This window comes from Bubalus kerabau, chromosome 14 (assembly GCF_029407905.1).
Source record: "Bubalus kerabau isolate K-KA32 ecotype Philippines breed swamp buffalo chromosome 14, PCC_UOA_SB_1v2, whole genome shotgun sequence".
NCBI classification, from domain to species: domain Eukaryota; kingdom Metazoa; phylum Chordata; class Mammalia; order Artiodactyla; family Bovidae; genus Bubalus; species Bubalus kerabau.
Window position 1 is genome coordinate 38025271 of NC_073637.1, and position 14228 is coordinate 38039498.

General features: G+C 42.2%; 2 protein-coding genes across 2 annotated transcripts in view; both read left to right on the forward strand.

Annotated features, from left to right (window-relative positions):
• The first annotated feature begins 315 nt into the window (after positions 1-315).
• On the forward strand, positions 316-2014 carry LOC129626900 (basic proline-rich protein-like). Its single transcript, XM_055546390.1, has 2 exons — positions 316-336; positions 995-2014. Exons 1-2 carry the CDS (start codon positions 316-318, stop codon positions 2012-2014), a joined length of 1041 nt encoding a protein of 346 aa, XP_055402365.1.
• Positions 2015-2178: 164 nt separating this feature from the next.
• KCNB2 (potassium voltage-gated channel subfamily B member 2) overlaps positions 2179-14228 on the forward strand; it is a 459327-nt gene continuing 447277 nt past the window's right edge. Inside the window, exon 1 of the mRNA XM_055546257.1 lies at positions 2179-2306. The gene's annotated coding sequence lies outside the window, so the exon portion shown is untranslated. The remainder of the gene's footprint in view (positions 2307-14228) is intronic.

Consider the following 14228-nt stretch of genomic DNA (forward strand, 5'->3'; position numbering starts at 1 on the left):
AGCCAGGGAACATTTGTGACCAGGGAAATGATATGGTCAGGGTTGTGGTTGGGGCAGAGTAATCTGTAGGAATTGTGTATAGGAGACTGGAAAGATTGGAGGTATGGGAATGGACATCCTTCAGGTCCCTGGAAATGGGGGGCTGAAGCTTGGGACTAGGTCAGGGCTGAGAATAAAGGTCTGGGGATCTCCTCTTCCTAGGGTTCCTACTTGAGAAACCCTGAGAACAGTAGTGGACCAGGATAGGTCCTGGGCTTAGGGTGATGGCATGCAGAAGGCCAATTTATATATTAAACATCCTGCCCAACATCTGGCATGTCGAAAAAAGCACCTAAGGTAAGGCCTGTGGACATGTGGGAAGTCAAAGTGTAGAGAATGATAGATGATGGAGCATTCCAGTGTATATGAAGGCTAAGAGAGAAGCAAGGATTAAGTGAGCTGCCTTTAAACCTGGGTACATTTGGACCTTTAAATTTTTTTTTTTTTTAATTGAAGGATAACTGTTTTACAGTATTGAATTGGTTTCTACCAAACATCAACACGGACCTTCTTCAATAGTCGTCTTTCTTGGCCTAAAGAAACTCAGGAGTCCCAACTCTAAATACACTGTCACGGCCTGCATTCTTGGTAAAGGGGTGTTTCAAGCTACTTTGTTTTGTGAAAGCCCCTGTAACTAAGGAGGCTGTCTCTACCCCGTGCTTGTTGAGGGTCTCATGGGTCGGGAACCCAGAGAGCCCAGTGAAGTTGTTACTCAAGTTATCCCGTCTTTACCTCGACACGAAGATAGGGAAAGTTCTGGGTGTCCATCTGGCTGCCTCTCCAAGGAGGAACTTGGCACCGTTCTCTAAACGGCAGGGCGAGCGGGCAAGAGAAAGCAAGTCAGGGTATGAATAGCGCCCCTGTGGGTAGTCCGAGTTACGGCTCCCACCCACCAGGCTTTTCCCTCAAACCCGGGAAAGCGGGGATTATGGAGCTGGCGTCGGCCCCCAAATAGAGCTGGAGGAGCTCGGAGGAAAGTCGGAGCCTCTCTGCGCTCCTCGTTACCCGCGCGCTCCTTCCCTGGGGATACTCGGGGTCATCACTCAGGAGCTGGCTCTCCTCTCCCCAGTCCCCCGGGGTCGAGCAGCGGGCCAGGGTCAGGGGCGTGTGGGGAGGGCGGGGGGATAGCTCCGCGGCCGAGAACAGAGGGGTCCAGGGAATCCCGCGAAGCCTCCAAGCGCATCCCGGCCGGGGCGCCCCGGGCTTTCCCCGCCGCCCCGCGCGCGGCGCCCGCGGGGCCGCGGACCCTCCGGCTCAGCGGAGCCGGAGCCGCGGAGGGAAGCAGGTGGGTGTGGAGCCCGCCCGGGGCAGCCGGGAGCGGCGGGCGCGCGAGGGGTGTGGGAGGCGCCCGCCGAGGTGTGGGCGGTGCCCTCCCGCCGGCGCCCCGGGGCCGCGCCCCGAACACCCCGGCGCTGTCCCTGCTCGAGCGCACCGCTCCCGCGCCGCCTGGCCAAGCCCGGGTGTCCCCGGCGGTACCCCGCCAGCCGCACCGAACCACCCGGGCCCGCCGCCAACCTCGAGAGCTGCGGGCGCCCAGGAAGAGGAGGAGAAGGCGGCGGCGGCGGCGGCCGCCGCTCCAGTCCGCGGGCGCGCGGAGCGCGGGAGGAGGCGGAGCGCGAGGCGGGGTGGCCGCGGGCGGGTGTGCGCGCCCGAGCCGGCGCCCCCGAGCGCCCCGCCTCGCCTCCCGCGCCCAGCCTCTCCCCGGCTCCGCCACAGACACACACCCACCAAGCACCCACCGCCCTGCGCCCCCGCCGGCCGCCGCGCCGCGGGCAGCCCGAGCGAGCGACAACTCCCCCGGCTGGAGCCGCTCGCCTTCCCGGCTCCTTCCGCGCGGCGAGCTGAGCCCGGCTCGATTTTTTTTCCTTTTCTATCCCAGCCCTCTCTGGTCTGGGCGCCGCCGGCGGCGGCAGGGGAATGGGGACCCGCGATGGGGAAGGGGGTGAAGATCTCTGAAGATTATTGTTCTTTTTAAGGATGCCTTAGCTTCCTTCCTCCCGCCGCCTCTCCGTTGAGCCTTCCTACTAGAGATCGTGAACCAGAGTCAGGCATGTAAAGAGAGGGTGGAAAAAAAAAAAAAAAAAAAAAAGGCAAGAGCTCCAGCCAGCCGGGGAGACCCTCCTCTCCGTGGAGGGGAGGGGGATTTCCAGCGACAGATCATTGGCGAAGGGGACCGTCGCGGGGAGAGGAGCCCCGGAGGGAGCGGGGAATCCCACAGCTCTTTGTGGAGCCCGAGCCGCCTGCCGAGCGGGGTCGGTGGGAGCTAGGTAAGTGGAGGGGGTATTACTGAGCCCCAAGGGGTCTTCCTTTAAGAATGAATCATTGCGGGCAGTCTAGCTAGAATTGAGTTGCTAAAGGAATTGGAAACTGCCATATGGCACCGAGTGGACTTACACACAAAGCTGTCTTAGCCCTAGAGGGTTATTAAATGCAAGGCTCCATCCCCGTGGGGAAGGCGCTCAAGTGTTAGCCCCCGAAAAGCTTCCCAGCTGGCTGCCTGGGAAGGGATGGGAGATGTTATTTCTAGGCGATGAGCTCTCCTTGCCTTCTGTTCGTTTGTTGATAAATGCCACACTCACATGCACACACTTGTGGGACCGGATTCGGGGAGTGTGATGTCTCTGATGTATGAACAGTCCTCAGAACACAGGGACGTGCATACATTCTGTTCTCCGAGCGACGCAAGGTCTCCGTTCTGTAGCTCACGGTTTCTGAGAGACAGAATGAGTCTCTAAGGAAAGAGCTTCATGGCTGTTTCCAACACACTCTGCTAGGGAACTCGGGAATACAGCTGCCCTGCATGGCACCAAAAGACACTTGACCATTTGTCTCATCCTTTGCTTCCAGTGCTTAATGACCATTTTCAAAATAGTATGCTGCCATCCATTTTCTCGAATTATGAGCATTTTTGTGTATTCATTCATAAAAATTGGCAGTGTGCAGTATGCAAAGACATGCCATGTAGGGATCATTTATAACTGCACAAGTGTTATAATAATAGATTACACTGAAAAATTTAGCATACACAGAGAGACCTTGGGTTCGTTTCATGCAGGTTCAGCATCCCTTCGAATCAAGTTATGCAATAATGTCAATATGTTAAATAACATTTCACATTTCTGTGTTTGCATTGATGGGGTTTGGAATTTTGAGGGGGATCTGATATTTTAAAGCTCAGCTCAAAGGGAAAACCAGGATTTATTATTGTTTTTAAATGTGTAGTATTGTGTGGGACAGAGGTCTCTTGGTTTATTTATCAAAAAGCATCAATTGAGATAATCACATTTCATAGAACAAGAGAAAGAGAAATTCTAGTCAAAAATCTAAAGTCTGTCAGTATTGAATAATTTACAGGAAGGGTTTTGAAAAAGTGTAACAGTCAAAAATTTAGGTAGGTATAGAATGAAGTTTTACTTTATTTCACTCTTTAGAGGGGTGTGTGTGTCAGTAAATATAAAGTTGTACAAAGCTTACTTGTCATACATGAACAAGCTCTACAGACATCTAGACTAAAGAGTTCTTGGTTCTTAAATTAATCAGAACTTAGTTCAGTAATTTGGTATGTCTATGCATTTGGTGTGTCTATTCATTTAATTGCTACCAGAGGTGGTGGTCTTAATGTAAGGCATAAATACGTGATTACTTGTGTGGCTGCATAGGGTTTCTGAGAATTTGGAAGACACGGTGTATCAACACCTTTTCCCCCAATGAATGAAAAGTAACCTCATCACCTAAAAGATTTATCAAGCCTCCACCACGTAAACATTCTACTCCCCTCCCTCATGCTGTCAGGTTCAGGCCAATTGTTTATCACAAATAAAATTGTGTCTAATGCACTTCTTTTTCTTTTCTGGCACAACTCAGACTCTTGGAGAAAGGAGTGAATCACTTGGCAGTTCTCTTTGTGTTCTTCCTCCTTTTAACCTTCACCTTGCCCTCTCCATGTTAGTGTTCCCCAACCTCTCTCATACACAGATACACACACCACTTCCAGAGAACAACTTCATTGCCTGCCCCTTTGACAATTCTAGTGTTTCTTTTCTTTTTCTCCTGTGTTTTTCTAAATAGAATCAATCCATGCATCTGTTGAAACTATTTTCAGTCTCACTTGTCTTCAAATCCCACAGTTGAGTTTTCCAGGCATACATGTTTGCTGAATATTCAGATGAGATTAGTGAAAATTACTACTTTGGCTGGTCTTCTCTGTTTGGCTTTTAAGTTTTCCTTGCTGATGCCTTGGAGCAGCTGTGAACATGAACTTGTCCTTGTCATTTCCAGTATGGTAACGAAAGTAAGTCTGTCTGCTAGAGAAATAAAATGAAAAGATAGGCAGGCTTTCAGTCACAGTGTTGGCAACTTTAAGAGCGTATCATATCTGTCTAGGTTTCTTACATATCTGCCTGTGTATCTGTGGAAAATAGTCTTTAAGCATTGAAAATTTTTTTCTTGAACTTATATCCGGCATTTTGGAATGGTGTTCAAAGAGACCGGTGTATGTGTGTATATATATATGCATGTATGTATATATATATGCATATATGTGTGTGTGTATATATATATATATATACACACATATATATACACTTCTTAGGAATTAGTCTCTCTAAGAGATAGACAATTTCAAGGAACTGATTACTTCCTTATAATTTATCAAGCAAAAATGCATTGGATCAGAATGGAATTATCTTGTAGATTTCCAGTTTTTATCAGTACTTTGTTTACTTTTGTAATATGTATATGTATGTGTGTATATATATTTGTGTGTGTATGTATCATAAAAGTTGATAGGGCATCTCCTCATGAACATTTTAAGATAAATATATAAAGATAAGACTTTACATTTACTTCAGAATGTAATATTATTTGAGATTTGCCTATATTTGTCAAGTGGATTTTACATAAAACTCTGATGCTTATTATTTTCATAAGGGCTTCAGAGGTGTGAGGAGTGTACATGCATTATATGTGATATATTTTAAGTTCAAAGAATTTTTTGAGGTAAGAGTTTGTGTCCTCATTACTCCTGAAGTGATATATTTTATAAAGCAGCACAGCCTTAAAATGTTTAGTCATATACTACAAGTATCGTTGTACTTGGAATCTGTAGCCCATTCTGTCTGGTTCTTTGCTTGTTTCCTCCTTGAGATTCTAATATATATATTTCCACTAACTCTTCACCAAAAATCCAGGTTTTCTGGCAAAAAGTCAAGAGTGTAAAACTTGGGGCTCCTTGGCTTGTGTAAGCCAAATCCTACTGTGTTATCTTTAAGGGGAAATTTCCTGTTCCGTAGGTGTAAATGTACCAATCTATGCCGTCGGACTTAATGCCATGTATCCAGTCACTAACTCATTCATTAATTTATTTAATATTCATTAGGTATGCATGTATTAGGTCTTCCCTGGTAGCTCAATCAGTAAAGAGTCTGCCTGCAATGTGGGAGATTTGGGTTCAATCCCTGGGTCAGGAAGATCCCCTGGAGAAGGAAATGGCAACCCACTCCAGTATTCTTGCCTGGAGAATTCCATGGACAGAGGAGCCTGGTGGGCTACAGTTCATGCGGTCACAAAGAGTTGGACTTGACTGAGTGACTAACACTTTCAGGTATATATAAGGAGATTACAATATAATGAACGCAAAAGAGATGGAAGACATAGTCCCTTCTCCTCAAGGGTTTTTTATAGTACAGATAGTAAAACTTGAATAAATAATTGAAGAATTGTAGGTAGAATTCAAAATCAGGGATCTGTTTCATATAGAGATACATTTCACGATTTCACACTTAATAAGTTAATTAAGGCAAATTTAGGAAGAGGATCATGAAAATTTGTTTCAGTCTATGCATTGGGGAATTACTGAAAATAATAGTAATATTATAATAATAACTTTTATTAAAAATTTAAAATAGAAATTAAAGCATTATTATTTTATATAAATATATTAAAATTTTAATATATTTAATATATATAAATATTTAAATAAAATATAAATAACATTATTTTATTTACATCAATAAAATTATTTTATTTTCATTATTATCTTTATAACACACAGTTGAGCCAAACACTTTTAAGTGTTTTATAAATACTAAATATTTTAATTCTCACAACCACCCTATGAGCCAGCTATCACTAATATGCTTTATTATATAGACAAAAAGTTAAATTACAGAGACTTTTCTGATTTAAAGTCACATAGGAAGTCAATGATACAGTCAAGCTTGAACCCAAGCATTCTGGCTTCACTTAACCACTATGATATTACTTATTAAGAAGTGTGATCACTGGCAGAATGAGAAAAGATGTTTGCAGCCCCTAGATTTATTTGGAGCTGCTGCTGTTGCTGCTAAGTCGCTTCAGTCGTGTCCGACTCTGTGCAACCCCATAAATGGCAGCCCACCAGGCTCCCCCGTCCCTGGGATTCTCCAGGCAAGAACACTGGAGTGGGTTGCCGTTTCCTCCTCCAATGCATGAAAGTGAAAAGTGAAAGTGAAGTCGCTCAGTCGTGTCCGACTCTTAGCGACCCCATGGACTGCAGCCTACCAGGCTCCTCCGTCCATGGGATTTTCCAGGCAAGAGTACTGGAGTGGGGTGCCATTGCCTTCTCCGTGTTTGGAGCTATATGCTCCCATTAAAGACTACTGTAGTTATTATGACAAAGGATGCTTGGAAAATACTAAAAGTAGGGACTTCATTTTAAATAGGAAAAAAATCCGAAACTTTCATTATGAATTTGAAATAAGAAGGTAGTTTAGAGGCTGATTTTAAAAAGATGAGTAGAATTTTCTCAGAATTAATGCTTAAACATTAGGAAGTACTGCCCTTATAGTGACCATAGAGACTAACGCTGGCTGAGACAGTTAATCTGACTGTTCAGTTTCTACTGATAGTTTATTTTTAGTTTTAGGTTTTTTTAAGTGAATTATTTTGAGTATAGTATTGTAAATATTTTTACTTTATTTTTATAATTATATATTCATATATTGAAAAGAAATTGTTAGTTTTGAATACAAGTTTCTTTTTTTTTAACCAAGTTAATATTCTTTTATTCTAGCATTTTATTTTATTTTTTTTAATTTTATTTTGAATACAATTTTCTATGTCCCTACTTTTTCTTCTGTAAAATGTTCCCTTAATATATTGATAGAAACTGGAATATAGTCACTTGATAGATTTGCTTTCTACTATATTGTCTAGAGTGCATTTATTTTGTTAAGTGATAAATAACTGTAATAAAACCAGAAAAGCACAAATCAAATCATAAATTAATGAGATTTTCATCAAGAAAAGTTTTTATAACATTTAAATCTCTTTCTAAATATCCACTGTGTCTTTTTATGTGAAAAATACCATCTGGATTAAATTTGGAAGATAAAATGGCTAAATATTGCCTGCAGGATGCCATACAATCAAATATTTAGATACATCATCATGACTGAATGGCATTTTTATTTTTCTCATAGATGTTAGGTCTCATAGACCCACCCAGCCCCACTGAATAGATAATTCTAACCTACAATTGGCTTGGAGCTTAAAAGTTGATCTTAAAAGTTTGGTTTTTTTTGAAACTTGTAATACATTGATACAAACAGTACTTTAGATGATGCTTTGGTCTCCAGATCAATCTACAAATACCATTTAATCAATAATGTACCTGAAGTATAGTACTGTTAGTACTAAAAATGCAGCCATTATATATAGGGATATTCCCAGGGAATAATTAAATTTAAATATTATTTATGGACTGCTGCTTCTGTGCAGGGTTCTTTTAGGATACAGAGTAAAACAGTACTGACTGGACCCACAAGGAGGAGAGAAAATTGAGAGAATTGTATGTAACTGACTTCAACATTAGGCAGAATGAGGAACACTTGATACTATTGGTATAGGCAAAATGTTGAATAATTGATTCAGAGTTCTATGCAGAGAGCCAAGGACTACATACTTCTCAAGATTTTCATTTGTTATTTCATCCTTAAGTTATCTAGTGAGCCCCTTCTCTGTGTCAAGTCCTAAGTTAGGTGTTGGAGACATAAATATGAGTAAAAGACATCATACACAGCCTACACATGTAGACATATAAGTCATAACAAAATGTCATAAAAGCTATTGGTGGAGCAGGATGGCAGTTCAGTTGAGTAGCTGCCTGACAGGAGCATCCCCAGAGTAAAAAAATGTATGTATATATATGATTTCTTTGAATTCATAGATGTATGTGATCATGATTCTCTACTCCATCATACCCAATGTCCCCTTTATAGCAAGTAATATTTGGTAATGCCCCTTTTACTTTCCTGGAATGATATTTACAGATCGTATAACGTACCTACACATGTTTAATGTCTTAAAAATCAATATAAATTTCTATCTGTAATAGAAAAAATAAAAGGAAAGCAGCTTATGCAAATTTCAAGTCTATCAATATGTATACGCTTAGTATACTGCACTAAAAGGTGTCATAAAGCAGTCAGATGCTTGCTACTTACAAGTGCATAAATTTGGATTTCAGAGAAAATATCCAACTGAATATTAGTGATACTTTTGGAAATTTGGCATTTTGAGATAAAAATGAAGTAAATATCTTCATTGAGTGTGACAGCTGCCATTGCAAACAGATGTGGGTGTCCTGTATCAGGGAATCAGTTGATATGAGCAGCATTATAGTGGATGATGTGACTTTTCAAAATGGTGAGCAGATCCTGGTGAAGTTCTAAATATGGTAGTTACATCATTAAAACATTCCTATGGAAAAATATTTTGTATTCAGCAAGGTTAGAATCTAGTCAAATAATAATAAGCAAGTTTTTCATTTATGTAAGTGTCTGATGAAAATGTAAAATAATGGAGAACACCGAATTTCTACCCACATTGAATTTCTTGCATTCCTGGGCCTTGTCATCCAACTACTTAACAGTTTGGAAGAGTTGTCCCAAAAGATTGTATTAATCCCATTTAGCAACACTGATGATAACTATATTCTCCCATTGACAGGAGCCACTCCAATTCTAATGCATAGTTAAGCTATTTTGAAAAATCAGACTCCACTAAGTTTTTAGTAAGAAGTTAAGTTTGGAGGACTACATAATAAACAAAATAAACAGAAAAAATTCAACCCTGTGTATTTCTAGGCTCTAGAAACAAGCTAATAGTAGCTACAATATGTGAGGCTGACTAATCTGATCATAACTATGAGAGTTTCATTTTTTACATGGGAGTGTCAGACAAGACTTAAGAGTTGACGTGACATCTAAGCTAATTTTTAAGAGATGAGTAAGCACTCTCCAGGCTCAAAAGAGGCAGATGGACAACACTTTAGGGAGAGGTAACAGCCTAGAATGAACTTTTTGGCCAAGCCAATACTTTCTTAGCCCATTTCTTACTGGTATAAGTTTGGATGTTTTGAGGTTGTTTTATTGTCACTAGGAACTAGCCTCCTAATTTCTTTGACAATAAAATTCCCTCAAAGTCTTCATAGCTTTCTTATCTATTTGCTGTCAGTTACACCACTAACTACCACGTAAGTTCTTTCCTATTTATAATTCTTGAACTTGCCTCATTTCTTTGCTCATGTCTCAACCCCACTGTGTCTCACGTGGTTATTTTAGGGTCATCTGAAGCAACAGGCTTGGGTCCTTATGTTTGTGTTAGTCACTCAGTTGTGTTCGCTCTGCAACCCCATGGACTGTAGCCTGCCAGGCTTCACTGTCCATGGAATTCTCCAGGCAAGAATACTGGAGTGGGTTGCAATTTCCTCCTCCAGGGGATCTTCCCATCCAGGGATCGAACCCTGGTCTCCTGCATTGCAGGCAGATTCTTTACTTTCTGAGTCACCAAGGAAACCTGTGGGTGCTTAGGTAACTTCATTAATCAGATCTTTGCTGCAAGGCTGATTCTCTTTGTCTAACTGGGAAGTGTTAACTGACATGTGTTATTCAAAGTGTTTTTCAGTGTCATTCTTCACCATTAGAGTCCCTGAAGCAGTGAATTGTTTCAGCTTTGTAGTCGTATACTTCTGAAATTTGGTTATTTGCCCTTATTTCTGTTCTCAAACTAGCCAATTCTTTCATTAGCTCATCCATTATCTTGTAATACCTTGGTATAGACAGTGAAGAGCAACCATCACATACTAACTAGCATTCTGGCTCTTTCCAACCATATCCTCTACAGCTATAGATCTGGCCTCTAAGTTAGCATAGTTTTGCCACAGCATAACAGGGTTCCAGGTCTCTGGTCTCTGTTTCCTTGTCAATGGCCAATACTACATAATCAGATTTTTGTTATGCAGCACCCACTTCAAGGTGTCCATTTCAGAATAATTTGTGATGATGCTAGTTCCTGTTATGAACCAAACTGTTAGTGGCCAAACATAATGTGTGTTTATTTCTCACCTGCATAACAGTCAAATGGAGAGAGGGTGAAAGTGAGCATGCATTGAAAAGACATCAACTTCTTAGACAGCCTGGCTCAACTGTGACAACCACAACACTTCTAGTATTCCACTGATGGCAGCCAGTCACATGCATGGCCCACCTAGGTGCAGGGGACTGGGGACTGTTATCCCTGACTTAATAGGAATGTCGTAGTAACAACTCATTCTTACAAAATTGAAACCCAAGCTTAGGTAGACAGCTGTTCCCTACTGTTGTCTTCTTCCTCCAGAATAAATTAGGGGGAGAAAGGGTTTAAATTACATTCAGTCACTAGTTAATCCATGCTATGGATGGCATCTCCCCCATCTACTCTTGTCCTGTCTTTGGGTCTTGACCCTGACTTCCAGAACTACCACACGTTTTCCTTCATTCTCTAAAGCAGGGGTCCCCAACCTCTGGAATCTAATGCCTGGTGATCTGAGGTGGAACTGATATAATAATAATAGAAATAAAGTGTAAAATAAATGTAATATACTTGAATCTTTCCAAAACCATCCCTCCCTGCTCCATGGAAAAATTGACTTCCATGAAACCGGTTCCTGGTGCTGAAAGGTTGAGGACCACTGCTCTAAAACATTGTTAGTATAAGGGTCTTGTAGATAACAGACTCTGGCTGAGTGCTTTGGGATGAAGGATGGTAATTATACCATAGACAAAAAGAAAACTAATTCTAATCAAATGTTAAATGTCACTGCTCTTAGAAATATATTTACCATTTCTCATCATGGGGGTTTGCTCACTGGCCCAGATTTGTTTGGCGTCCAGATACCAGCCATTTGCCAGGCCTTTCTCTTTCTCTAGACTCTTCTTCACATCTCTTTGTATAAAATTTTCCCTCTATCCATTCCCAAGGTGCCAGTGGACTTGGTGTGCAAGTCCACAAAGGGATTTGCCTGTAATAATCGATTGTCCATGATGTTTCCCAAGACAAAGCAGTGGTTCTTTCTTGAAGAGGATGTATTGCTTTCTCATAGTCCAACTGGCATGAGATTGTAGCCAGATTACACAAAATTGGTCTTTACCCTCAATGGGCTTAGAGTCTATCAGAAGGCAAATGTAAGAACGCCCCAGTTTCTTCTCTAGTGGCCAAGTATAGTGATTCTGCCCTGGCTCAAACAGTCCGTGTTTCCTTATGAACTATTTGGAAGGGAAAGGTGATGGGCAGAGGCAAGATTCCTGAAGGTGAAAGGGTGAGGGTGGCATTTCTGAAGTGAAGAATGGCATGTAGGCTGTGGTTTTGCTGAACTAGGGGAACTGGGCCATTCCGCTTCCATTATTACCCAGAGATACTTTGATTTTCTGATTCTAATCACTGGGTTTATTTTCTGCAGACTCCAGGACTTGAGCTATTTGGTTCTTTTCCCACTCTCTCCTTTTGTTTTCCAGCAGTGAGCACTCAGTATGTCAGAATAAGAGGATCCTAAAAGGAGATCAACCAGGTCGGTAAACGTGGCATCTAGAGAAAGTGGAGACAGATGGCAGATTGTGCTGGGTAGGCAGGAAGTTAGACTGATGGAGTACTGGGTGAATGGGGGAAGTCCTGACCACATAGGGGAGAGGTCTTCTGGGAACAGGGAAGATTTGGAGATTTAGACAGACAGGGGCAGGCAAGGCAGGCAGGATTAGAGTGACCCAGCCATAGGATCAAATGCTTTAAAGTTTAGGAAGAGGTCTGTCTTAAGTAGCTAGCAAGAGTTCAGACCAATTGAGACATAGGTCTGTGTTAGGAAAACCACGTGATGGTCATGTAATTAACTCAGGGATTCAGACACAGTGGGGAGGACCATTTCCTGTACCATCATCAAATTACCAACATCTCTTTCTGAACTTCTACTAAAGCTTACTACCAGGACTCTTAGTGCCTCTTCTTATCCTTTCAATCCATTTGTTCTTTGGTTTTTTGATAAAAGGCAAATCTGATCGTATCACTCATCCATCTAAAACCCTTAAATGATTTCCCGCTTTTCTTAGGGTAAAGCCCTAAATCTTTAACTTGGGGGCTACTATATTTCTCCTTCATTTTGAAAACATCACTAGTATAAACTTGTTCATAACAGGCTCTGGTCAGTCTGCCCCTGGCTGCCAGTGTCATCTCAGGCCCACACGCCCCTCCTTTGCTGCTACAATTTCTGGTTTTCTTTTCGTTCCCCTCAAGTGTCTGGGATTCCCTGCCCTGAGGCCTGCACAGATAGTTATTCAGATGCTTTCTTCCAGTTTCTTAACTCTTCCTCATGTCTCTCATATCTGGTCAGAAGTCACTTGTTCAAAGAAATCTTCGTGGAGTCCCAGAATATAGCATGTTTCTTCAATCTTCTCTTTTCTAGCTGTTTTCTATTTTCCCTTAAAAAAATCATACTTTTAGTTAAAAAACTTTTTTTTCAGACTATATTTGCTTTATAGTGTTGTGTTAGTTTCTACTGTACAGAAAAATGAATCACCCATGTGTATACACATGTGTGAAAGTGTCAGTCATGTCTGACTCTTTGTGACCCTATGGACTATAACCAGTCAGGCTACTCTGTTCATGGCAAGAATACTAGAGTGGGTAGCCATTCCATTCTCCAGGGGATCTTCACGACCCAGGGATTGAAGCCAGGTCTCCCGCATTGCAGGCATTTTGTTTACCATCTGAGCCACCAGGAAAATCCCCATGTACACATGTATCATCTCCCTTTTGGACTTCCTTCCCATTCAGATCACCACAATGCACTAAGTAGAGTTTCCTGTGCTATACAGTAGGTTCTTATTAGTTATCCATTTTTACATAGTATTGGGGCTTCCCAGGTGGCGCTAGTGGTAAAGAACCCGCCTATCAATGCAGAAGACATAAGAGACTTGTGTTTGATCCCTGGATTGGGAAGAGCCCCTCGAGGAGGGCATGGTAACCCACTCCAGTATTCTTTCCTGGAGAATCCCATGGACAGAGGAGCCTGGCAGGCTATACAGTCCATAGGGTCGCAAAAGAGTCAGATATGACTGCAGATGTGTTAATCCCAATCTCGCAATTGCTTCCACCTTCCCTTCCCCTTGGTATCCATACATTTGTTCTCTATGTCTGTGTCTCTATTTCTGCTTTGTAAATAGAATCATCTGTACCATCTTTCTAGATTCCACATATATGCATTAATATACAATGTTTTTCTCTTTATGATTTACTTTACTCTGTATGACAGTCTCTAGCTGTTTTCTCCTTTGTAGCATTTACCCCAATTCTGCTGTTAAATTGTGGGTAATTACTTGTTGAATGTCATTTTCCTGTGTGAGAATATCACTTCAATAAAGACAGGGAACTTCTTTCTTCTTCACTACTTTATTTGTCATACCTCTGCACCTCCAGGTGCGTAGCTGATGCTCATTGTTTATTTGTTGATCCAATGGTGGAGCCACAAATGGTGGATGGAACTGGGCCCTGAGTTAGGTTCTAGGTCACCAAACAGCACCGAGAGCGCAGTTACTAAGAACTGCGGGCCGGGGTTGGGCAGAGCAGGACGGGAGCAAGTCTGCCTGGTGATGAACTGCCACCCATTGTTGTTCAGTTGCTAAGTGGCGTCCAACTTTTTGTGAGCCCATGAACTGCTGCATGCCAGGCCTCTCTGTCCCTCACTATTTCCCAGAGTTTGCAGAAGTTAATGTCCATTGAATCGGTGATGCTATCCAGCCATCTCATCCCCTGCTGCCCTCTTCACCTTTTGCCTTCAATCATTCCCAGCATCAGGGTCTTTTCCAATGAGTCGACGGTTTGCATCAGGTGGCCAAAATATT

What these genes read in the sequence shown, in the direction of transcription:
- LOC129626900 (XM_055546390.1), top strand. Translation starts at nt 316, where the DNA reads ATGTCGAAAAAAGCACCTAAG. An exon ending in TGTCGAAAAAAGCACCTAAG is followed by an intron (nt 337 to 994) that starts GTAAGGCCTGTG and finishes GCCCCCAAATAG; the next exon opens with AGCTGGAGGAGCTCGGAGGA.